This window comes from Athene cunicularia (assembly GCF_003259725.1).
Source record: "Athene cunicularia isolate RWA chromosome 3 unlocalized genomic scaffold, athCun1 chr3_part1, whole genome shotgun sequence".
NCBI lineage: Eukaryota > Metazoa > Chordata > Aves > Strigiformes > Strigidae > Athene > Athene cunicularia.
In genome coordinates, this window is record NW_020799097.1 from 60,653,090 (window position 1) to 60,679,230 (window position 26,141).

Consider the following 26,141-nt stretch of genomic DNA (forward strand, 5'->3'; position numbering starts at 1 on the left):
AGGAGGGGGAGGGAGAGGAGGCGGTTGGAAGAAGGCCCCTGAGCAGCTCAGCCCGCCGGCCGGCAAGGCTGCCATGCCTCTGCTCCCACGTTGCGCCTCCGTGACCTGCCTCTGCACGGCCTGGCAGTGCTCCTGCGGGACCCATGGCTGCCGCTGCCAGGCTCCCCACTGCGCCCCTCTTTCACCCATTCCGGCCTCTGCAGTTAACTTGGAGCAGCTGTAAATGAATCTTCATATGCAGCCGTCGCCATTGGAGAGCTGGATGTGTGGTGCTGGGAGTTGGGCGTTTTGGTTGTGGGGTGTGGTACACGGAAGCTGAAGCTGCTTGCGGGGGGTGTTGGGTGCCTGGCTTTGCAGCTGTGCTAAGGCCTGTCACCACTTCAGCCTTCCTGCCTCTGGTCCCGCGAAGGGGCAAATGCCGCCTGACTGCCTGCTGGCAGCAGCCACAGGGACTTCATGTGCAGCTGGAGGGTTTAACTGCAGGCTGGGGACAGCAGGCTGCACCTTCCCTGCCTGCACACAGAGGAGGCGCAGACAGAGAGTTAACAGATGTCACAGGGCTACCAAATGCCGTCTCCTTGGTGCCCTGCCAGTTGTGCAAGAGCCCCACATGCAACACCTCTCCAGGCCCACATTACACAGCCATGTCCCTTTGCAGGCATCCATTCATTACAGTGCTTCCTCAAGACGCAGCTGTCTTGTTTCCTTTCCAGCACCAAGTACTTCAAAATGGCCTCTCAACTACTCTTGTTTCTCACCATCCCCTGATTATAGCATAGCTCTGTAATCAGCATCTTTAACTTTCCCATGTGGTAACAACTCCTTTCTTTCATCTCTGCTGCTCCAGACACTTTCAATTAAGAAATGAACCGTGTCCTTCCCATACACCTGCGTTGTTTCATCCTTTCACATCTCATTAGAAACAGTGCTCCAAGTTACTAAAAATACCATAGTTTTCCCATGGCTTTTTTCAGCAGTGCATCACAAGCATAACTCAGTTCCTGAGCGTTCAACATTTGATTCACACCTTACCAATCTGTTTTTGACAAGAAACACCCCAATCTCTTGTAAGTGGTATTTTTTTAATTGAAGCATGAAGTGGTGATTTTGATCTTTTCCTCATTTTGTTCCATGACTACTCAAGGCTTCACATTTTGACAAGTGTTCTCCTGGCTGAAAAGGTCTTTTTTTATTAGTGATTGATGTCTAAATGTATTTCAAAGAACTGTCAGCCAAAAAGCAAAGAATGATGATTTAATTTTAAAATAACCTTAGTACATAAGGACTAATTTAGCCATAGAATATCAAATTTTAAATAATGTCAGTGAGAATGGAATAAATGTAGACTTCGAAGATTGTGTACACGAAATGAGAAGCATCCACCACTAGATGTCATCGTTTCAGAGATTAAGGAAATGGAAGGACATTGCTGACCTTCATTAAATTACCAAGTGTGTAGGTACTTACTCAAGTAAAGTGCTGCTGAAGTCAGTAATTTTGTAAAAACTCAGTAGACATACCAACACTGAGCCCATCTTGCATATGAATAATTGTAAATGAAACAGCACAAGAAATGCGCGTGATGCTCAGATGAACAGATACTGTGTAAGAGGGTGAGGAAGGAGACAGCATCTGTCCCTTTTAAGGTGTCTGGTGAGGGACATATTCAGTGCAGAAGGGGGTAATAAGAAAAGGACGAGGCCCTAAACAACACAGAGACACAAACCTGACCAACATACAACAAGGGAGACAGTAACAGGAGCCAAAGCTGGTCAGCCACATGGACTGATAAGGGCATGTGGAGTGTGGGGATGTTTATTTCAGTAGGACTGTCTGGTTGAGGACCTCATCAAATGGGATGTTATGGAGAAGGGGAAGCCGTAATCAAAATATACAGAGATACAAACCTCTCAACACACAAAACCAAGAAATAAACCTCATCAGTCACACTAATTGATGGACTGTCAAGAAACTGCAGGCAAATCGGGACTTTGCATCTCAGGGATGTAAAGCTGAGGGTTCAGAGTGTTGAAGGGTGTCGATTGAACTGTGCAAACGAATGGGGGATGTGCAGGAAAAAGGGATGGGAAAGAACAAAGGAGGAGTGGACGGAATGGGCTGTAAAAGGGACTGGTGGGTGCACTTGTCTGACTGAGGTGGTGTGCTGGTTGCTGGGGGCAGATGTCTGTATCTTCCCCAAACGGTGTGTGTGCGAGGGGTGCAGGTGTTCACTACCAAACCTCAAGCTGGACCAGTTGGCAAGTGGGGGACCTGTAAGGTGTGTAAGAGGGCCTGGGATCTGGACAGGGGTGCTGGGTAGATAGAGGGGCTGTGCCAGTGCTTGGGGGATGCACAGATGTGGGTATGCTTGCAAACCTGGAGTTACGTGCATGACTGCACTAGTGATGACTTGTCTCTGCTTGGGGGCTGTCCACACGTGTCTCGTGTGAGCCATGTTTGTGGATGCTGTCAAAGGCAGCACCTTGTCTGTGGCAGCCTTTGTAGCTGTCTGTGTCCATGTCCTCTGAGCAGGTGTAGGTGTCTCTGGGGGCTGGACTCCAGCAGCCTGGCAGCAGGGAGCCGTGGGCTGGAGCTGCAGGAGGCAGCCATTGCTCTTAACACCCCTTACCATATAATAACAGTTTTTAAGAAAAAAACCAGCATTATTGTGAGGTAAAGAAGAATAAGAAAATACTGAATTTCTACAGAGATCATCTATTTTATGGAAAATATGATGGCATGAGGAGCCCTAAACTCTTAAAATAACTACTGAAATGAGGTTTTCTTAAAACAGCCTAATAGAATATTTATTATGTTCTACTTTGTATATACATAATGATACTGATATTATAAATCACTGTAATTTCTTAGATTTACTGAGATAAAAAGTCTAGTGCTAGTTAAATACAACCACATTTTCCTGTTTGATGATTTTTAAAGACTCAGAAAACTTCCCTTGACAAATATTTGAGATTCTTCCTTGTAGTAGCATCCCCAGTGATGATAGCAAGAATAATTTCCAGTTACATGTTCCATGAAGACTGTTGCAAACCCTTGGAAGTTAAAGCAGTTGGAGCATTGTGTATGTTGTTTCCTACAAGACTGAAGAAGGGGGGGAGAAAGGAGGTGTAATGACACTTTTATTTTCTTATTTAAGTTCTGCAGCAGACTGTGTTTAACTGAAACAGAAGATTTGGCACATTATTGTCTCAGTATTCTTTTTGCATCTTGAAGTAGTTTTCCATCCTAGCTATACCTCTGGTTAAATTGAAAACTGTAGGAATTAACTATAAAAATTCAGTCTTCTAGTAGAATGCCTAAATGAATTTCATGTTGCTATTTAAAGGTGAAAAAAATTGACTCGAGCCTGTATGAAGATTTTAAAAGACATTATTTTGGACATGAAATCCTGCACCGCCTAGATCTTTGCTCCATGTTGAAAAAAAAGCAACCAAATGGTTACTACTACTGTGAGTCCTCTATTGTTTTTGGTAAGTACATCTTCATATTTTTCTTATATCAATTGTGACTACAAGTTATATGCCTGAAAAGCCATTTTTTTCTGGAGTATATGTTCGGCAATTCTTGTAACAGTATCCGTGGAGTCTGACAGAAGTCTGTATATCATCCCTGGCTTTTCAGGAACTCTGTAGTGCTTCTTGGTGACAGCTAAAATTTATGCTCAACTATCCGTCCACAGAATCCAGTTCCATTTCTCATCCTAAAATGAGTGTTTAAGATAAGTGAGATGTATCACTCCAGAGCTGCTCATCTCTCTGTTGACTCTGAAGATAGCCTGTGTGTCATGTTAGATTAGATGTGGTAATTATAGATGATTAAAACTAAGTGAAATGTCCCTGGCTTGGCAGAAATGTGACCTTACTTGGACTATGTTTATAGAGAGAATTTCAGTGGTACAACAGATTTCATAATAACTCGAGAATACCATCAAGACTTTAAACACTGTACAGACACCTTGCCTAAATCATTACAATACTAGAAATCACAGTTGTGTCCTCGTGTTTTATCTGAACGGAAGCTTCAGATCCCTATGATTAGTATTCTGGGCTTGTCTTCTCATTTCTGCAACAAGTTGTGAATAGCTGGAACTTCAGGTGGTATACATGGAAGGTCTATGGACTGAGAGACTAAGAAATAATGGTTTGTACAATAAACTTCTCTGTGATGGTTAGTTCCCGGTAGCTGATAGTAGATCTTGGAACTGCTATTAGTCATATTAAGAACATGAGAACACTCTGAGTGGAATAGGTAGAGAATGTTGAGGATTTTTTCTTAAATTCAGTCACCCCGTTAATTCTGGGAATGTATTCTGTGATGTGTTTGGAATAGCCTTAAAAATACCATTCCTCATTGAATATAATGGTGTTAGAAGACATGGGATACTGAAATTCATACCATTCATGAAGTTCATGTGAAGACTTAACTTTGTCTTTCTTATTTAGACACAGAAATTCAGAAATAGAGCAAAACTCTGTGGCATGTTGTCAGGGAGCAATAGTTCCATCTCAGCAAGAATATAGACAGACTTAATAAATCTTAATAAAACAAAATCTTAACTTTGACCTACTTAAGGAAAAGAGAACATCTGCTCTTGTATGGATCCTCTGATAATAGGAAAGAAATGTGAAGAATCTTTTATATGGAGCCTCAACAATAAAATGCTTACTTAAAGGCTATAGTAAATTTGTTCCCATATACCTTGCAGCATTTTCCAGATTTCTGGCAATAAGCAGAAGCATAAAATAAAAAACTTTGACCAGAAATCATTCCAACCAGCAAATTATTCAATGTATCTAATGTTTCCCACTCCAAAGCATACTAGCATTAGTAATGTAGTAATGAAAATATTCATGGCCAAGGAATGATCCTATCCTCAGAAAGAAAGAACAAAACGTGCAACATCAGGGGAATCTTCCAAGACCGTTCCTATCCCAACTTGCTGTATAGAAACGTCTTCACTGGAATCTTTTTTCATGTGGACAGTTTTAAAGGAAAGCCCTGTCTTCATGCTTAAGTAATAAGGAGTCTCAAAAAGATGAAAACTGATATTTTTTATGAAGATAACCCTTAAGGGCTAAGACATCTCAAAAAGATGAAGACTTCTGTTTGTTACAAAGATACATTGTTAAGGACTAAGAAATCTCGAGAATATGAAGACTTTATGAAGGTACAATGTCCATCCCCAAATTCTACAAAACCTTCTGAACAAAAAGGAAAACTTCTGATCCAGGCACTTCTTCTAGTTGAGCTAATTTTGATTGAAAGATCCAACTTTCAAAGGTTTATAATTGACAGAAATACATGTGAATAATGCATTATACTCCATTTTTCCTAGGCACATATTGTTTGTTTCATAATCATAAAAACTATACCTGGTTAATGGGCAGGTTAAACATGGTGCCTCAACTGCTGTTTTTCAGCCATTTTTCAAGATCTGAATTGTTTCATTCTTAATGCTATAAAGCTAACACTATGTTGCAGACAAAGGGTGTTTATGAACAGTTAGTACTACTTCTAAATTCCAGTTGCTTGGACTAGCTTTACATAAATACCAGTATTAAAATTTAGTGCTGGTTCCAGGACTCAGTGTAGGGCTTTGGTGATGACTTGGTTTCTGCCTTCTGGTAACTTATTGCCCTGTGCTTCAGCATTACTTCTGGAAGTGCTCACTAGTCTTGACTGTTTTGAGGATTTTTGATTGAATACTTATACAACACTTTAAACATGTCAGGCACTTTGCAAATGCTAATTGCTGTTAATGTTTTTGTTTGCATTTAGGGCCACCTTTATTTAGCTTAGGGTAGACTGTTACAAAACAAATCAAAAGCAGTACAGAGGGAAAAAAGTGAAGGATGTCTATTTAAATTAGCGACAACACTATTGCAAAATCCAGACCAGTCAAAATCAAAGTGAGATGTATTTATACATATCTGTCTATCTATCTATCTATCTATCTATCTATCTATCTATCTATCTATCTATCTAAATATATTACCATATTTATTACCTTGCATTAGTGCATGTCTCATAGTTATGTTTATATCTGTATATAACTATATATAATCTTCTGTACATGTTTGTACATTCAAATATTATTTACGTGCATCCAAATGCCTAGAGAAAGAGAAATTGCAAGATTATTTAACATGGTATAAAATTTTTCATTTGGGTGAAATCAAAGCTCCACTATTCACAAATATACTTCAGAATATTTTGGAACATGTATCTGTTTAAAGAATTTGGTAAATAACTCATTACAAATAAAAGCTGCTTAATAGTATATGTGGTAGATATTGACAATGTTTTTTCAAACCATTTGTTTAAATCTCTTCTTGAACTAGTCTTGTTACTGACATCTCAGAATGCTAAAATGAGACATTCAGTCTTTCAGCTGTCTTTTGAATATGTGTCCTATTAAATGGTTTATAACAGCAGTCAATCAACTAGTATTCAAAGCAAGAATCAGATGCTTGTTTGGCTTTAACTCAATCCTGGTGTCACCATGCATAAAGAATTTATGGGAAGTGTCATATTGGAAAAGAATTCTCCTCTGAATTATTTTTACATGAGTACTACATCTGGCTTTCTCTAGCCATAGTATTTGAATGCATGTTCTTCACTGATACCACATTAAGATAGGATTATCCCTAATTTTCTCAGTCCTATATGAACATAGATGCATCTTGCCTGAATACATACATTTAATTTTTCCAGTTTTGTACTGGTTAATATATATTTATTTAAAGCCAATAGGAGAAGGAGAACAACTATATTGGAACAGAGTTTAAATGACTTATTCTTTAATTTCAGAGAAGAAACTGTATTTTAATGAATTTTGAAAATCTCATTTTAAAATGTTTTAAAATGTGATTTGAATATGGTTTTTACTAACTATAGGTAGCTAGGACATTGAAATAAACACAGGAGAAAGTTAATTCAGTTCTATTAATATATCAGAAATAGTGAAATTTGAATATAATTTAATACAGGTAGAACACTGTACTCAGCTCTCATTCTTTCTACATGTATGTGTACTCAAGCAGTTATCTTCTTTCCTTACAGTGCACAGAAAATACAAAAACAGTATTTACTTTTCGTTACATAGTTTGGGCCAAACTTAAGTGTTATGCGTCTAATACCAAAAGATCTAAAAAGGTATCAGAACTAATGTTAGAAACAGAAATGCATACACAACAAAGAATGTCACACTACCATGGCTAATAAATGCTACAACACATATCAGCTTGGTAGCTGCATGTGTTAAGAGCATGTTTAAAAATATGGGTAGCATAAAAGATTGATATGAATAAAGGCAGAGGTGAAACACCTGCTGAGCTGCAGCAGTATGCATAGGAGGTAAACAAGCTTTATGACAATATGTTACAGAGCAGCATCCACCATCTTCACCAGAGCCTGTAGATGTCTGCACCAGAAGATTTCTCTGCATCTACATGCCAGCCCCACAGGTTATGTATTCAGTAGTTAAAATTTGACATGTCAGTGACAATAATGTTGACGCTTCATCCTCAACGTACAGTTCAGTTTACTCTTTAAAGCAAACAAAACATCAAGCCAACAAAGTGTCCTTCTTCAGACCATCCACCGCATGGTAGCTGTATGTCACCTCAGATCCCAAAGATGACCAGTGAATGCCAGAATGAGTTGAGCTTCTCAATATGTACTCCTTCACCTGAATGATTAATTCGGTCCTTTGTATCACTGTGAAGATGTTCACTAGCCTCTCTGACCATCAAAGGGAGCATTATGTAAATCTTCTTATGATAAATGTGCTTTTAGCATTAATTATCTCACTTAAATATTTTCAGAATCCATTCATAAAGATTTTTATAGACATGTTTCAAAGAAAATTTGTTGATAGTAATATAATGTCCAATGAGATTATATATACATTAAAGAAAGTTATCACACACCAAGCTGTATTCAGCCTGTAAACTGTGCTAAGGTCGTCCTGAGTGGCTAGTAAGGAGAAAGTTATGTAGCAGACTTCCCCTGTGCTATCTCAGAGGTAGAAAAACTTCAGGAAGCCTGTTGCTTGGTGGAAACCACTCAGCAGATTACTCTTACTTTCTGCACAGACAGAATTCACATATCTGGAATATGTGCCAAGTTGGAGGTTACTATTATAGTTCTCCTTTAACTCTTGCAATCTAGCAGTAGCAATATGGAGATCGAAATATCAGACTACAAACATCATTTTATCTGGATAAAAGCGTAACAATATGGTAGAAGGTAATGCTCCTTGCTGCTCAAATAATACCTCAAACAGATGCCTTTTTAAGTAACAGAACATTAGTGGGTCAATTTATGTTTCAGTGGAACTATGTACAAATTCAGTGTCTGACCTTGTAATCAAGGTACCTTCTGCAGTCTGTGAAATGGGGGACACCTACAGAAAGTCGTTCATCCCATAGGAAAATTTGTGTGTAAGACAGTCAAGATCTAAGAGGTGTCTAAGATAGGCAAGATGGGAGTCTTAAGATACACAACTTGAACAGGCGTAAATATTTGTTAATTAGCTTGCTTGCTAATTCTACATATATATATAAATTTTTTCAACTAAATGACCAAAAGATGTTCTGTTCTGTTCTGTTCTGTTCTGTTCTGTTCTGTTCTGTTCTGTTCTATTCTATTCTATTCTATTCTATTCTATTCTATTCTACTCTATTCTGTTCTGTTCTTAGCAAGCTTCATGTTTCTGAGGGAGATCAATAACATAATGAACAGAATATGTTACAAACAAAATTTATACTTTCAGATTGCTGCTGTTAGGGTATTTGAATCATTTAAATAACTTTTTAGTTGCTTAAACTTTAATAACCTTGAGTTAGGGTTTAGTGGTGCAGTTTATACTTTCACATTATGTTTTATGATGTTAGCCAGGCAGCTGCTCAACACCCATGTCTCAAACAAAGAACAAGATACTCCTAGTGGTACCTTGTATAAAAGCTCTTTAGACTAAAGAGAAGTTTGTCGGTAGTAGGTTTGGGGGATACCCACAAAGAAGAAAGAATTACAGAAGAATGGAGAAAATAAGAAAAGACTCGGTACCTCAAACAGACAATTGATATGATAACATCACTGTATGAACTCAGAGTAATACTGAGAAGAATTAGAAGACTAAAAATAAAATAATTGGAAACCAATTGATAGTTGGATAGATTGTCAACATCTCTTAGTTTGCTCTTTTTAAAAAATGCACTTAACAGTGTCAAGCAAAAAATACAGTAATACTTCACCTTCATCAGGGAAGAAGAGGGTTCAAATACAGTCTGCAATATGAAGACTGTATTTTTTTTAAGTGGCCCTGGCTTAAACGAAGAGGAAACCTGGCATTTGTCTTCTCTGGATACTCTCCTGCTTCTCTATCTACAGATGGTTTCACCTAAATGTGATTGATTTTACTTGTACGGCAATTAGACATTTTCTCACATTGGGAACAGCAATGGTAACCAAGTAAATGCTGTTTTAATTGTCCAGATTCTACATCCCACAGAATTACACATATCGTGTGTTGGTTTCTTCTACTCTCCTTATTACTTGCATGACAGTGAATCACTTATTCTAAAATAATTAATCATTCTTTGATTTTATCTGTTATCTATCCTTATTTATTCTTTTTCTATAATTTAAAAATACTTGTAGGTTCATTTCTTCCACTTCTTAATTTTTCTTTCCTTGATAGTCTGTTTGTAGGCTAGCTTTTACTCACTCTTTTAGGTTGTAACTGCTCTTGAGTTTCTTGTGTATCTATGGCACTTCTCCCAAACTTTAATAATAAGGCAGTCATACTTCTTTTGGATAAAAATGTCTTGGGCAGCTTCCCAGGGGCTATTTCTTAACATTCAAAATTAGTAATTAGTTCACTGTTTGTGTTGAGTTTATCCACAGCTGCTGCAAATTTGTGCATGCAGGCAGCATGCTTAATAACTCTTGGCCTACATAAAAAGCAACAGGTATTGTGTGCTAATCAATAAAGTATTTCCCTAAAGCAGAGTCATGTGGTAGAATACTGACTTATAAAAATTATTCTTTTAAACATGTCAGAGAAACACTCACATTTAGTTATTAACCTAGAAGCCAGGTTCCTTATGGACAGTGACTAGAAAGTGGTGATCCAGTGGTTTCTTACACACATCAAATATTTTCTATTCACTACGGAGAACAGAGTAGTCCCCTGTTGATTCCTTGTCACGAGTCTTATGTTAAAACCTTATGAATGTTCTCTTTAGCTCTAGTGATATATATCATCTTGTATCAATACACTGACCAGTTTCTTCTGTATTTATTAATTTTCTGCTATTGAAAAACTGACCATTAGTATATAATTTTTCATAATGAGATAGAATTTTTATATTAATTTTATAATACCAGTTATAACTTAAAAGCTATAGTGAATACATTCTGTGTGTGGCTGAGGAGAACAAGCTAACTGAGAGGGCAATAGCCAATGTAAATATGGTTTGAAAGTAGAAATTTTCATTTCAGAATAACTTTTCATTGTTCTGAGGGCAAATTCTAATGTCCCTGACTTTGAGATTTAATGTTAGGAAATGTGTAACAAACCTTTCATTTAGAAAGTGACAGGGAGTTTTAAAGATGGAACAGGATATTTAGAATTAAGCATTTGTCTCCTAATACTGAAAGTAGGTAAAACCTTCTCATCACCTTCTGTAATTCTGTGATTCATGGTTCTGTGATTATGAGGTATGTAGTATTTGCTTTGTTGTAAAGGGTAATTTTGGCAATTTTCTTTAAAAAAATACCGTAATGTAATTCTATTCAAAAGGCTGTTGTCCTTTTATTTTTCAACAAAAAGGTGTTTGAAATAGTGATGTGTTTTCATACCAGAACTGTTATCAGTAGTTGAAAATAAGTGAAAATAAGATTCTCCACAAATGACTTTCAAAAATAGATTCAGACAATGGGATAAAACTGATGAAGTAAATCTGACAGGAAAGCACAAAATCATATTTGACATCATGACTGAAAATCTGGTTGAGTATATAAAAAAGACAGAATTGATTTTTCACAACATAACATAGTATGTTATAAAATACAATTTAATAACATCCGGCAACTTTTTTGTATCTTAAGTATTTCTGCTTTAAAGACATTTTTCCTCAAGCAGACTTTAGTGTCCAAACAACTAATTTATTCCTAAATTTCATATACTAAAAATACACAGAAAATATGTAAAACATTAATTTCAAGATGTGTTAATTGCAAAAAGGAAACAGACTGCCTAGGAGGTAAGGAACAAATTAAATATGTAATATTCTTTCATTGAATAGATCAGTATTTTTCTTAAAATATTCCTAGCTAGGATATTGCTTTTGTTGATACCTATTTATTGTATAGTCTTAACATCAAACAGAAGGTATGTTTGGTTTATCATAATGGAATTAAGCTCTTCTGCAGTTCCTGTGAGGAGTGTTTTTCAGTAGTTCGAAGGACATGGAGTGAAAGGAAAACCAGTTTTCCATTGTTCAAATGTCACCATTTTTCTTGTTGATGATTAGTGTAGATCTGAAGAGCTTATCCAGTGTGCTGCATGGTTACACAGGGAGAGTCTACTGAGCTTCCTACCTAATCCCTGTGAGGTATTCTAAAATAAGACATGGTTGCAGATCAGTAGAGATCTGTACTTCAGGGGTATTACAAACACTGACATAAAAATGTAGTTGTTGAGGAAAGGGCTTGTTTTGTTAATACCACAGCTTATATTTATCTTTCAGAACAGTACTCACCAAGTAATAGAAACAGGTGATAATTTAATTTCCAGTAATTTTCATATTCTAGACTATCCATAAAATATTTATGAAGTCTCTAGTATTTGTAAAAGTAGTTTCTTCTCGGTGGAAATAATTTCAAGATAAAATGTAATAGATTTTTAAAAAGTATTATTTATGTGGCATATAGTGAGTGTCATTTCTTGTTTCCTAGAAAGCAGCAATGAGCTGGTTTTTATGGAAGCAGTAGAATGTAAGAACAAGATTACATCAACCACAGGCTAAAACATGACGTTGTCTTAATGGCAGCCTGCCAAATTACTTGAAGTTTCAATCTGTTCTTAAACACATCAGAAAGGGCCATCACAGTACCTGGTGAATACATAGTATGCTATCTTCTGTTTTTCAAATGAAAATCAAACATTTAAGATCTGAATTAAGATTTAATGACAGGACAGAAATCTGAACCACCCTTCTGTTTATAGGACAGTTACACAGATTTTTTAGGTACAAACGGCTGGAGGGTGTCACTCATGCAGTATAGAGAACTTTCTGGGAGGGTGCAACATACAATTCATAAACGTGTTGTGTTATTACAGTCAAAGAGTTTTCATTTCTTCTTAGTGAAGTATATCTGTGTCTGCATATGTGGACCCTTATTTGTCAGCCATCCAGCTGGGGCCAGCCCAGCATTAAAAAGGCCCCACAGCCTGAAGATTCACCAGAGGATGTGGGTTAGAATAGAACCACTGTAGGGAGAACAGTGCCAAACCTTGGCATTTACAGCCAGTAATAAATGGCTGAGCAATACATAAGAAATAACTTTTTTACGCTGCCTTTCATGCTGTGTGAACATTCCTCATCTGTTCCATTTCAAGATTAAATGTGTTAACCACTCATGACATAAGCTGTCTGATACGACTTTAGTTGTTAAGGTACCCCACTTGCTTGTGCTGTGGAACTGACAAGGAGGACTTGAGATCAGGTGGAGATGACAGTGCTTAATGAAGTTGGCCTTTCTGCTTCTCAGGTGTTGGCTGCCATCTCTAGGCTGATGCTGTAGTGTTTATCTATGTATTAGTTTCTACACAAGCATCAGTAGGTACGGAGACTTATATGGTACCAGGTCAAACATACATATGTACTCATTAGACATACTTACAGACACATGAAGTTAGGCTTCCAATTTTTAAAGTGTCTAAACATGTCTACATTGTATTTTCTGAGTCAGTGTGGATTTGCATCGCTTACATTCTGATCAGGTATATGGGTGTATGTGGTTGGCACAGTGCTGAAATTGACAGTTTGAGTTGACATCACAGATTCTGTTTACCTGGATTTGGGTCAGCTATGAGTATGGGAAGAGTGAGCTCCTCTTGTCCTCTCTAGACTGCGTAGTTTTACTTTAGGTAAATAGCTTGATTTCTGAAGTGCTGAGACACTACTGTTGACACTTTGGCACAAACTTTTAAGAACATCTGCTGTGACTTTGCGTTTTGCAAAGAGATTTATTTTAATGAATTCTGAGTAACCATCCACAGCCTACGGATTACAGTAGAAAGTAATTGCTGAATGCAGAATGTTTAAAAAACGTTTTACCTTTGAAATCACTTATTTAGGGAAACACTGAAAATGCCACAGTTGCATTTTAATACTTAGGCACTGTTTCCATAGCTTATTTTAAAAAAATGTTTAAGGTGTTTTGAATCAGAAACCCTGGATACTGAACTTTATTGCTTTAATGAAGAGAACAAACAAAAGGCTTTCTTACACATAAAACTGTTCCTAATTAAATACACTTGGAAAGTGGGTCAAGCTGAACAGAAACAAAGCACTGTTATTCCAAAATAGGAGCATTCACATATGGAATTATTCAGAAACAGCTCTTAGTACTTCAAAATTCTCAGTCACTGTTAATCTGTTCTCTTTTGAATGCAGGCAAACCCGATAGTTTTCCCTCCCCATTCCCATCTATTGTACCGAAAACACAAAACACATTGGATGTTAAAAATTTACATCACTTGATTAGAATGTTATACAGCCTTTGGCAGAAGAGGAGACTTGTTTGTGTATCTTTAATATTAGAAATGTTACTTTCTCATGAAAGGAAGTAGAAACAATCATTATTTTATGTGGCAAATATACCTACTTATGGATGTACTCTTTTAGAAGCATATGTTGAATTTTTTGTGATCTTTATTATTGACAAATTCCATTTTATTGGACTTTCTAGACATTGTAATTTCCTTTCCTGACATTACCCAAGGTGTAGAGATGATAATCTCCAAATATCTCAAATACCATCCATAATACAGATTAGCTGTTACCTCAGTCATTTACATCTTCCAGTTGTCTTGCAGTTACCTAGTTATCTAGTCAGAGCTTCTCATATATATTTTTTCTTTTCAGAAATATACAGAACATCTGGTTAATCTTTCTTCATAATTTGTTACCCAAACTGGTTTGCAAGTACTTAGTGGTTATTTATATTCTTGGGGATAGCTTTTCTTAATCTTGAAGAACACAAACCAGCTGAAGGCATAAACTCCAAATGGAGTTTAAAATATTAGAGTACAATTCTTTCTATAACATACACGTATTTCAAAGTAAACCCAAATCTGTAATTTGAAATACGGACGCGTAAATCGTAATGCCTTAGTTGTTTTTATACTATTGTATATAAATTCCTGTATCACCTTCATTTTTACTGCTTCTCTGTATCATGGGGCCTTTTTTGGCTTATATTACCATTTTTCACCATGATACTGTAATTATCCAGGTTGCTTATGAGGAACAAAGGGTTAAAAGGTTCTAAAAATTGAGTTCTTTCTGATTGTTTATCTGCTCTTTAAACTCTCTGATCACTTTCAATCCTTTTCTTCACTTTCTCAGTTTGGGACTTTAGTGGTACAGAGCGAGTAGTGGTGAGGCTTACACAGTGAAATTCTAAGGAAAAGAACATTATTTTGGGAGAATGATGCTCTGCAGTAGGGTAGATTTAAAGGTAAGAACTATATAGTAGAGAGCAATAGTTGAGTACAAAATATTTTTGAATATTTCAATATTTTTGAGCTTCTATTTAGCATTACTTGTCTAGACTCTAGATGAGTTGCGGTGCTCAAACTCATGGAATTAGTCAGCTACATACATTTAATAAGTTTGTCTTTTGTAGCAGTAGCTAGTCTGACTACTGCATTTTTATTTGAACACTTCTGTCTTCTGGTTTATTTAATGGAAAGAATCTGTAAGGGATTGTATTCTGGAACATGTGTACAGTTTTTCAGTATAAAGTTACATTTGTGCAAATTCAAATGTAAAGGTCCATTTGAATGGACAATTATGTTAATAACTTTGTGCTCTTGGTGCAATTATAGTAAGAATTCTCTCTACAGACTCTCTTAAGGGCTGTTTTCCAAGCAAATTTTGGTCCACAGTCCTAGTCCACAGTCTTTTACACCATGAAATATAACACATGGACTAAATGTATGTTATCTACCTGACTGCAAATTGATTTCAATAGGTATATTATATTGGCAAGTCCTGCTGTTTTGTATTAAAGGGGGGGGTTGGTTTATGTCTTCATGTAGAAACAAAATTTACCAGTCAAAGGAAGGTTTTAGGTGAATATCTTTTGCAGGAATTTGACCCCAGAATGAGATGCCTCCATTTCCAATTGTGTGCAGTGTCTAGCATCTCAGAGCAGAGTCAAGAAACTGCAGGCTGAACTGAGTGCTGCATTGAGTAAGCCAGTGGGAAATGCTCAACAAAGTACTGTCAACACCTCTCTGTCTTTCTTTGATATAATATTTCTTGGAGTCTTATGGAGATCACGGGCACCGTGTTAAAATGCCCACTGGACTCTTAATCTTAGGGCCAATTTAGGAAAGGGAGTGTCCAGTTTTTGGATCCTAAGCAGGTGGACCCCGGGCTGTTCAAAGTGAGCCAGTTCTGAACATGACTACTTCTACTGCTGGGCAATAGTAGAATATGTGGGGTTTACTCAGTTTTTGAATGCAGGCACATCACTCCCGTTTAAATGCTCTGTTTGGTGCTTGTCTTTTTTTTGGTATTCATTAGAGGCAAATTATCAGTATATAGGGTTTATATATATATATAGGTCTCTGTGTGTGTTTACATGTTTGTGTATATGCACATGCATACATGTCTACATAGCATAACTCTCGGTATTTACTGTGAGATAATGTAAAAAGTTCCTTTTAAGCAGCTCTTTTCTTGCTGGAAACCTTTTAAGCAATTTAGGCATAGAAGTGGGTGGCGTTCACATGGAGGAGGTTAAGAAAAAGCTCACCAGAAAAGCATTGAATAAATATGGGTTTGGACAGTCTTTGGCTATGGGACTTGTATGGTATCTTGACATGTATCAAAGCTGCTTCCTACCAGTTGCACAGTAGACTCCCCATGATAGGCTTTGGACTGAGTACAGCCCAGATGTTAATTTTCTCATGTATTGTTAGTACATGATTCATTGAAATGCTCCTTTTCTTTGGAAACAGTTTGAGAGTCTCATACGCAGACATGTTTACGTATGTCCATTTAAAGGAACATCTTTTTTGATTGTTGCATGTTGTTATCTGTTGTATGTGAGCTTATTTTTCAATCTGTGCTATCTTTTTCATTCTTACATAAAAGCTTTATTAGCACTCAAATACAAAGTTCATGTTTAACGTTGTAATTAAAATAGATAAATCCTATTTTATCAATTAGTATAAAAGAGCAATTTAAAAATCAGAGCAGATGCTGAAGCTGATAGGTGATAGGTGATTTCTCCTATCTCCAAAACATATTTATCACTGCTAAGGATGAAAACGTTTCTTTCTTCTCTAGGAGGAAAACACGGTTGTAGTTTGTACAGTAGAGAAATTTTATGGAAATAAACAGAATCCAGGGTAAACAAAGGAAACCATTTTACTTCTTTTAAATCCTGTTTATACATGACTATATTTTGTAACAAAATGTTCTTCAATACATTGAGGAAGGCAGAAAGTATCTGTTATTTCACTTAGAAGATATTGTATATTCTCCTTGTTCTGACAGCAAATGCAGAATCACATTCCCTTTTTTTTTTTTTTTTGACCTTTATAAATATCACTGTGTCCTTGGAGTAAAGAAATATGTAGGAATGCCCACTCAGTTACTTATGTTGTACTCGCTTAATATAGACATCTCAGTCAAAACTCCAAATTCTTGAATTTCTTTTTAAGAATGAAAATATGTTTCTGAAAATTACATAATTTTTGTACAAATAGAATAAATTCCAGAACACACTTTCCTCATAGTTATAAAACTTAAAAACTGAGATTGAAAGACAATAAACATGTTTCTAGATGAAGACACAAGAAAGTCTTCTAGATGTAGTGCTAGCTGGCTTTTTTTAAGAACCTTCTAGTAAATCACTCCTACCTGTTAGGTTCACTTTTGACTCCATAGATTTCTAGAAGGACTTTCAGATTAAGCAGGTATCACTTCTACATCTTTTTATAGAGATGTAACAGAAAATCAATGCACAGGCTTTGCTTCACTTGTTCTTACTTTAATTTTACTTCTTCCAGGTATACATAACATTCAAATCAATTGTCAATACTGTTAGACATAATGTCTTATGAAATAACTCATTGATTTGAGTTTATTTGAAATGTGTGTATTTCAGTTTTAAATCTGTAAGTATGTTCTGTTAATGTTTGAGTCTCTTGGGTAAGTAGTATAATTAGGTTTACATTATTTTAATGAACTCCATCTCATCCATAATTGGACACCAATGGAAAACTGGCAGAACTATTTGTTTAAATCAATACTAAAATTAGGAGGCTGTTGGTCTGTAGCAAAAGAATGGCTGCGTTCCTGCAGAAGTTTCTGTTACCTTTGGGGCAGGACATGATTTTTGTGTTACTTGAGTTTTTCTGAGAAGAATGTATGAAGGGGAATAACAGAAATCTATGACTAACCAAAAGGAGTTTAGTTCACAGTCATCTGAGAAAGCAAAAGCTGGCTGGCATTCCCAGTTCTCCTTTCATCTTCATTTAGAATGAGTTTTCTGCTTTGGTCTCATGAAAACCTTGGAGCAGATTACCATAAGAAATGAGTCAGTGTTACTGCCTGTCCTGATCTTCTAGTAGAGACTATCTGGCACTTCGGGATGATGAATCTGATAGATTCACACACAGGCAGCTGTGGCAGTGTAATACCTATTAGTTAAAATTACACCAACAGTTACCCAACTTTCAATCTTTTGGTAATGTGTTTATGATGTGTTGATAAACCATACACTAAGGGGTCACCTGGAAGTGATAAATACAGATTATTCAGTATACTTGCTGCCAAGATTCATTGATAATGAACTAATTTTTTATCCTTGTTTGTGAGAATGAACACTTCAAATTCATTCCATGCTGTTTTCCCCTTCCATTTCATAGTGTAAATTAAAACAGCAAGAAAAAAATGGTAAAAGGAAAGAAACAGCTTTTTAAAATTACAGTCAATGAGTGGTTGCTAGACTAAATGTTTACAGTATTTTAGAATATGTGGGCTAGATCCTGAAATATTTTCCATTTGCCCCATTTCTGTGTTTTAGGAAAGACTGAGAACAAAGTTATTCCTGAAATAAGTTTGTTTTAACTGGTATACTCAGAGCAGAGCTTAACAGTTTAGCACATTTGCTGTCTGCAAAAGATTGTACTCAGTTTATCAGTTTTAGATGGTGTAGATACGGGCTTAACCTTGTACATACAGTTTAAAATTACATTGTGCATCTCAGATGAAAGCCATGGTACTGTACATAAATCAGATAAAACATTTCAAACAGGAGGGCAGCCTGAAGGGTCCATACTTGATTGCTGTTTGAAACTCAAGGTGGAGACTGTTGAATTTCTGAAAAAACAGCTGTAGAAGCTTGTTGAAGTATAAAGCCAGAGATGGTTCCATAGTGCAGCCTGATCTCTGCTGTTAGCCCACTTGGCTCTTTGCTGAGCTGAATGGCTTTAGGTAGGCTGAAAAGGTGATGTTCCTATGGAGTCTCACAGGTGTGTGGTACGGGTGTGGAACAAGGACATTTTGCCTGCTGCTGCCAGTGGTCAACGTCCTGGCAATGGTGGAGAATTAGCTGCTTGGAAGACTTGAGCTGCTTTCTCATCTCACTGACATGGAGGAAGCCAGAATTTCTCTGGGCATCAATTTTGGTCATCAATCTGACTTCCTGCATGTTTCGTATGTATGCGCCAGTCAGGCACATAAATTTGAAGATTCTCTGTACAGAACCTGGTCACTGGTCAGAGCATCCTTCTTTCTTCCTGATCCATTCACAGACCTTCTTCCCACTGTGGCTGGTCATTTCAAAGGACTGTTAGCTGTGAAAGAAAAGGGCATATTTAAGAATATATTTAAATCTAAAGATTATTGTTCTGAAAGGCTTTGAGGTGAAATGTGTTATTTCAAAGGAACAGGAGACAAGGGTTAATCCTTCCAGATTTATTTTTTTTTTCATAATCTGAACAAACAAGATTGGTTAGGGTGTGTTCCTTGGTTAGCTATACACTTTACTAAAGCAAATGGCAGCACACAGGCAGATTTCAGTGAACCGTATTAAGATCCAGCAATCTAGCAAGTGCTATGAGCTGACAGCATCAAAACCTTCTTAATTGCGGGTTTTTAAATACAAGTTTTACATGGTTCTTTTGCTGACTTCATGCTACTTTCCTTTTTTCCTCCCATGAATCATGAAAAATCTTTGATAAAATCTTAAAAACAGCTGTAAATGCACAGTAACTAGCATTGGTCCCTTAATTTCTGTTCTTTAATGCTAAGTATTTATTTGCACAGCACCAAATACCACATTTGCACTGGCATACCAGAATAAGACTGTATTTTCTTCAGACTGTAAAAATACATATTCTGCTGTTGTATTGTCAAGTACCTCTTAAATAAATGAGAATTTTATAGAAAGAACTACCTTAAATCTCAACTCTGTCCTGACTTGCATTCTTACCAGTGGCTTTAACAAGCAGGAGAAAAGGAAAACTGTAATATTCTCAGAAAGTTAGAAAAATCTGGGCTCTGGAGCTCCAAATGTAGGAGATTGAGGAAAAGTTGCAATACTGAGAAGTGTTGCAACAGGAATGGAAAGGGGCTGTAATCAGGGACTGCCTGTGTAACATTACACCAGCTAAATTTTAGGCACATTCAGTGAGCCTGTTTCTATAAGTGTTCCAAACCACAGAAGATCTCTAGTATTGAACTATGAAGAGAGCAATAGATCAGCAATAAAGTACTGACTGGGGCCAGTGGCATTAGCAGATCTGACACACAAAATTGTGTTACAGTGGCAGTTCATTTCACTGTCTTTCTTGATAAACGTTGAAGGGAAAGAATATTAGTAGTCACCATTTTTTTTTTCCTTTTTAAAAAGTTTATTCAATTTACTTGTTCTAGTGGAAAATTAATTTTGATTTTTTTAACAAGAATTGTTCTTTTAGGCTATGTACAACACTCAGTGTTCCAGAAAAGCAAGTTTTAATATAATGTGATTGATAATGTATGTACATGGCAAGAAAATATTCTCACTGTTCTGTGTTCATATTGCAATGAAAAAATTTGTCATGTTTGAATGGAGAACAAGGGAAGGAAGTTCTAGAACAGACCTCTATCTTCTTTTTCTTGGTAGCCAGGTTTTCCCGTTTTTCAAAATAAGCATTTAAAAATGCTAAATGTAATCAGGAAAGTAAAGAAAATATTCAAAACAACATTTTGGCAAAAAATGGACATCCTCTTAAAAAAAAGGCAAACAGCGCAGTGATAATTTTTGGAAATATAGGTGTCAGAACAAAGTCATTACAGCTTTGCCACTGCCACATCTTTCTCATTTATTTTTGATACACATAAGAAAAAAAAAATCATTATTTTACTATAGTAAATAAGTTGAAAGCAACTTATATTCTCCTTAAAACTTTTTTGGTGTCCTCCCAGTCAGGTTAACTCTCAGTAAATCATCATTGGACAATGATAGCTGTCTCTAGCTACTTACTGCTTGGCACAATCATTGAGAGACTGCCAGACTATGAACACAATTCTTTTCAAACCTTATTATCTCAAGTGTTCAGTTCCCCTTGAAATTTTAGAAGGAAAAAGTGTATAAGTACCAAATTTTTTTGTCTTTCACTCAAATTGCACTATTTTTTCACACATGGCATTTAATAATTTCTATTAAACTATGAGATTCAATTTCTTTTTGTGATTTTGGAGGGGTTTTACCCCACAATAGCTAATGTATCCTTCAGTTTCTGGTCCCCCTGCTTTTATACATTCCTTAATCTTTCTTTTCCACAACAGCAGGAACTAGCTGAATATTGAATTAAATGAATGCTTGATAGGTGTCAGAGGCATAGGCCTGTAAGGTGAGCCTTGGAAATAGCCTGAAGTGTGAGCTATACCTTGCCCCAGCTCTTCCCATTGTCATTGTCTTGGGGCTTATCTACAGGTCTCATATGCCAAGGGAGACACATTCTTGCATGCTTTCACCCATTATGAAGTCCATCTTACACACCTGCTTTCAGTCAGGCAAAATCACTGCAGGAATAGATGGGATACCTCAGGACGTACACATCACAGACAGACGTGCCCACTCTGCAAGGAAGGGTTCCGTGAGTATGCTGCAGAGCTCGAATATATTTGGGGTTTTCAGCCAGAGGTGCTGTAGGGCTTATTCTAAACACAGCTCTGGATGCATTCCTGAGGGTAAACAATCTGGACAGTTGGCAGATTTGGTCTTGAGCCTCACCCTGAGGTTGCACTTAAAATAGAAGGCAGGCATATGAGTGGCTGGCGTCCCAGCCTTTGCTGAAAAGGTACAATGCATTCAGCAAATATAACTCGCAGAAAGAGTGATTTACAGTGAATAGGAGCAAGATTCTCTCTCTAGAAGGCAGTGTTGTAAAACACATATTAGTGGTGAGATTTTCCTGGAAGTATTTTAATGTGGTTTTAAAGAGCAGAGCTAAAATAGTCACTTCTGTTTTAGAATGCAAATGCCAACTCAGTATAATTTTTCCTTTATAGTACATGTTTCCAGAAATATTCTTAAGCCATTGAAGAATAAGAAAAACAAATACTTTAAAATTAATTTAGTCTAGTTGTTTAAGGTTTTCCTCCAGAAAAATTTAATTGTAAGTGTTTTCAGAAGGACACAAAAATTTGATAGGATTACACATTGCATTACAAACCAAGTAGCAGAAAGAAATGGGAACATAGTCTGCACTGTCAAACTGAGTAGAAAAATGTTTTCATTTTGGGAAATCCAACAGATGATTTGTTTATCCTTGGTTTTCTTCTAGGTAGGGATTGTAATTCTGGTTTGGTAGGTGCTCCCAGAACAACACTTAACAGTCAAACACCGTCTTCTGTGTGCTCTGTTTGTGTGTGTTTATATACATTGGCTTGGGAACAGCTTAGATTCTGAGTGCAGAAATACTTTTAAGTTGAAATGTAGATCAGCTTTTCTTCCTCACCCACTTTTTACATAATTTGCACCACAAGCATCATCTAAAAAAAGCTTTACTAGGTTCCTTCTGGATCAGCTGAACAGTATTCAGGAGCAATAGGAAGGCTGAAATTGCCTCTGCTTAGAATGAATACCTTCTTGTTTCTTTTAGTCTTTATCTGCTCTGAAGAGGGACACTTTCCAAGTTTTGAAATTGTAATTTCTGCTTGGTAGAGGCCAGTAGTTCTGCTGGTTTTGCAGTTTGTCTTGGCTAGTCTAGGCAACCATCCTTGATAAAGGATGGCACCTTGCCATTCCTTCCCGTGAAAAATTCCACCCCTCAGTTTCAGTCCCAATGTGTCCTCCAGCTTCCCTGCCTCACAGCAAAATACTTATCAGTGTCTTTTGGGGCTTCTTAATTTTTAATGATACTTGGCTGTTTAGGCCTCATATGGCTAGAGTTAGTATAATTCTATATCAAGTCATACTTATGTGCCTTAAACAGTTGAAAGCTTTCCTGCTGTGCTGTAACTTCTGTCAAAATGTACTTTGTATATCTCACTAAAATTTCAAGTTGTCAAAACAGAACAAACTGCAGGCCTTGAGCTAGCAAAGCACCGAAAATGTGATCAGGCCCAATTTTGTTACTGAATATATGCCCAAATACTTAAAATGGACCATATCTAGCTCTTTGGTTCATGATCCCTATCCTCGTCTTGCAAGTTAGAGCATGTACACTGATCTGGCCAGTGCTAAAAGGCAAGAGCCCTCCTTGAATCCTCTGTTTCTTCTCTGCATCCACATTTGTGCTTATGTACTGTGTTAGTTTTGGATAAAAGATGACTTGCAGATGGGCGGAAGAGGTCTGTCGCTGGTTGTGACTATTCCAGAATTGCGTAAGAGGGTATTGTCAGCCTGACATCCATGGATTGATTGCCAGCACTACGTAGGAAGCGATCAGTAAGAACTATGGTTATTGCATGTTTTAGCAGAAGGATGCTTCATTTTAAGAGGACTCTGTGCTTCGTATGCTGCTTTGTTAAACATGATTGTCAAAAGATGACAGCACTGAGAGTTTTGAATTCATTTAGGTACTACATAGATGTGATCTGCCTGTATGGAAGGAGATTATGACTACATAAAACTGAAAAATATGTTATTGTTTGGTGTATAACTTGAACATTCCTGATTTTTTTTTTAAACTTTTCCTGGTGGAGAATAATTGTTTTCTTGCCTAAAATGTTGCCTGTGATCTTGTTTTGATCCTGAGCAGAATGGAAAATACTGCTCACTCCTAGAAATAGTCTCTCTATGCTTTGATGATTGGCTTCACTTATGCCTTGTAGTATTCATGTTTAATTCACGTTGTAGAATATGGGTCATGTTCTTTCCTTTTTGCTCTTGGTTAGGCTAATAGCATCTCCTCAAGTGAAGCAACTGCAGAGGTGAAATGGATTTCTATGAATATAGAACTTAATAACTGTTACAGTTATTTTAAAAACTTGTATACCATCCTGATATTTTTTTGTTTCTGCTACTGGAAGATAATAATTCTTAAAACAGTAGATTATTTAATTATTGTTAATAACAGAGTAGTGATGGAAAAGAATAAAGAATATTACAACTTGGCAACCTTATTTTAATGCATATTAGTTTTGGAATAGTACTTAGCTTAAAGACAATTCTGTTTTCATAAGGAACCATGCCTTACAAACATGTTAAATATATTATACTTGTTCTTCTCAGATAAGCTGATTTGTCTCTCTAAGAAATATGAAATATTTATAGGGTTCCCCAGTCTTAGATCCTTACATCTCAGAAAACTAACATATAATTTCATGAATCAAACAGTAGTTTGAATAGGAAGGACTAGACACTTTTGTTGAGAATTTCTGCCACCGATTAAATTGTTTGTTTTCTAGAAGGTGTGTCATATGAACTAGAACACTTAAAAAGTGCAGGTTAATAGTAGCGGAATTCATACCCTCATTTTGTGGCAAATGGTTTCTCTTTCATCTGTAAATATTAGACTTGAAGATATTAACAAGAATATAAGCCTTACCATTTATTTTATCGGTGTGATAAACAATTGCATGCTTTATCCATCCTTCATGTTAATATTAAATGTTAAGAACTATTGCTATCACAGGCTCTCTGTTATTCAATGGGTGCTCAAAATGTGTCAGTGACTGCAGGTATTACCAGAGAAGGTATGCAAGATTAGGTCTTTTAATGGAAAGTATTGGTGGATTTGATTTCTTCTGAATTTTTATTTAAATTGTGAATGCAAAAAAATCACTTTAAAACCAAAGTGACTGCAGTGGTGAAAGGTGCACCGTTTGCCAGTGCACACAGATGAACATTCAGTGAAACACTGTGGTTTTCCTGGATATACTAGACAGGAAATTGTGTGCAGACTTTCTAGACTGTAATCCCACAATTTCTATGTATACCTGCATGCCTTCATTATTAGCCTAATGACAGAAAGCTTGTGGGATGATGGTTTGTGTATGTGTATGTGCATTACAACAATAACTTTAAAAGTTGTTGACAAATTTCTGGTAAAGTAAACAAATGTAGAAGTCTCAAAATATTAAATATCTACATGTTAGCAGAAACACACATCCAGACAGAAGAGAGAGATTTTATTAACTCCCACAGTGAAGGAGAAATTGCAGTATGAGCTCAACTTTTAAGAGCTATGGGGCATCCAGGGACTGTTGTCATTATGAGTGCCTTACCAAGGGTCAGTCTTCAGTAGGAGATCCTTGGACACCAAAGGGCTACTTCTCAGCCACATATCTCATGTACATTATTTGTTGTCTAACAGAACAGAACAGTCTGTGATGACACCTATTTGCAGCAAAAGCTGGGATATTCACAATATACTTAACCTGCAAGGATACTTTGATAGGTAACAGCATGTGAGCACTGCAGTAGGAACTAATTCCTTTAAAAATTCAGTGAACCACAAGACAAAATAGGTAGGAAGCCAGGCGCCTTTGGTTCTGGTGAACCGAAGAATACTTAGACAGAGTATATGCCTTTTTCTTTGGGTTTATTTACATACTTCGAATGAATAGACAGTTTGCCAAAGCCTTACAGGCTGTGCTCATTTACAATCCTGTCTCACTGCATGTACTAAAGTGTTTCATTCCTTATTTACTTTCAGATAAGTAATGACTCTTTTGAGTAATGTTGGGAATAGTACTAATCCCTGTAGGACTGCCTTTGATTATTTTTCATCTTTAATCACTAATTTACTCTTTACTGATGTTGCATCTCATTGGGTTTTTATTACCTTAGAAAAGTGTACGCTGGTTACATCCACCAGGTGACCTTCCTCACGCACACCCGTGATACATTCCCTGTTGAGAAGGAAGGCTGGTAACCCGCAGTGAAGGTGACCCGCTCTGTTCCCACTGAAGTCGGTGGCCAGCCCCGAGTGCAGGGCAGGCAGTAACCCCAGGCTGTTTGTCAGCATCTCTTGCTAGGGCTGCCGCTCCTCCGGCACCTCCATCAGCTTTTTTCCTTGCTTGGTCTTTTAACCTCATTTTTGCTTCTGGGGAAAGAAGGGAAGCCCATTTATTAAGTAAAAATACTTAATATATAGATTTAGTGTATACTTAACCGTATTTTCTCTCCTTTCTGAGCCCGCATTCGTGAGGTGGAGGGGAGGTGTGGTGGCAGAGGGCACACAGCCACACTTACACTTTTTAAACCCACCGGCGCCTTATTCAAGGTGGCCAAACGGTGCCTGTTTTTTTAAGTACCCTTCTCTCCTTTAACCTAAGTCCGAGAAAGGGAAAATCGGGCAGCTGTCTTCAAGACAGATTGCATGGCAGGGGCAAGGCGCAGGCTGCGAGCGGGGCCGGGCCGGGCCT

At 36.9% G+C, this 26,141-nt stretch overlaps 1 protein-coding gene across 6 annotated transcripts in view; it reads left to right on the plus strand.

The window, feature by feature from the left end:
- The window catches only part of AKAP7 (A-kinase anchoring protein 7), an 88,299-nt gene that overhangs the window by 33,970 nt on the left and 28,188 nt on the right, over window positions 1–26,141 (plus strand). For all 6 annotated transcript variants that reach the window (XR_003398018.1, XM_026845187.1, XM_026845185.1 and 3 more), the window contains one exon: window positions 3,347–3,491. Coding sequence is in view for 5 of the 6 variants with exons in the window: in XM_026845187.1 (XP_026700988.1) it covers window positions 3,347–3,491 (145 nt within the window). In the remaining variant the exon portion in view is untranslated. The remainder of the gene's footprint in view (window positions 1–3,346; window positions 3,492–26,141) is intronic.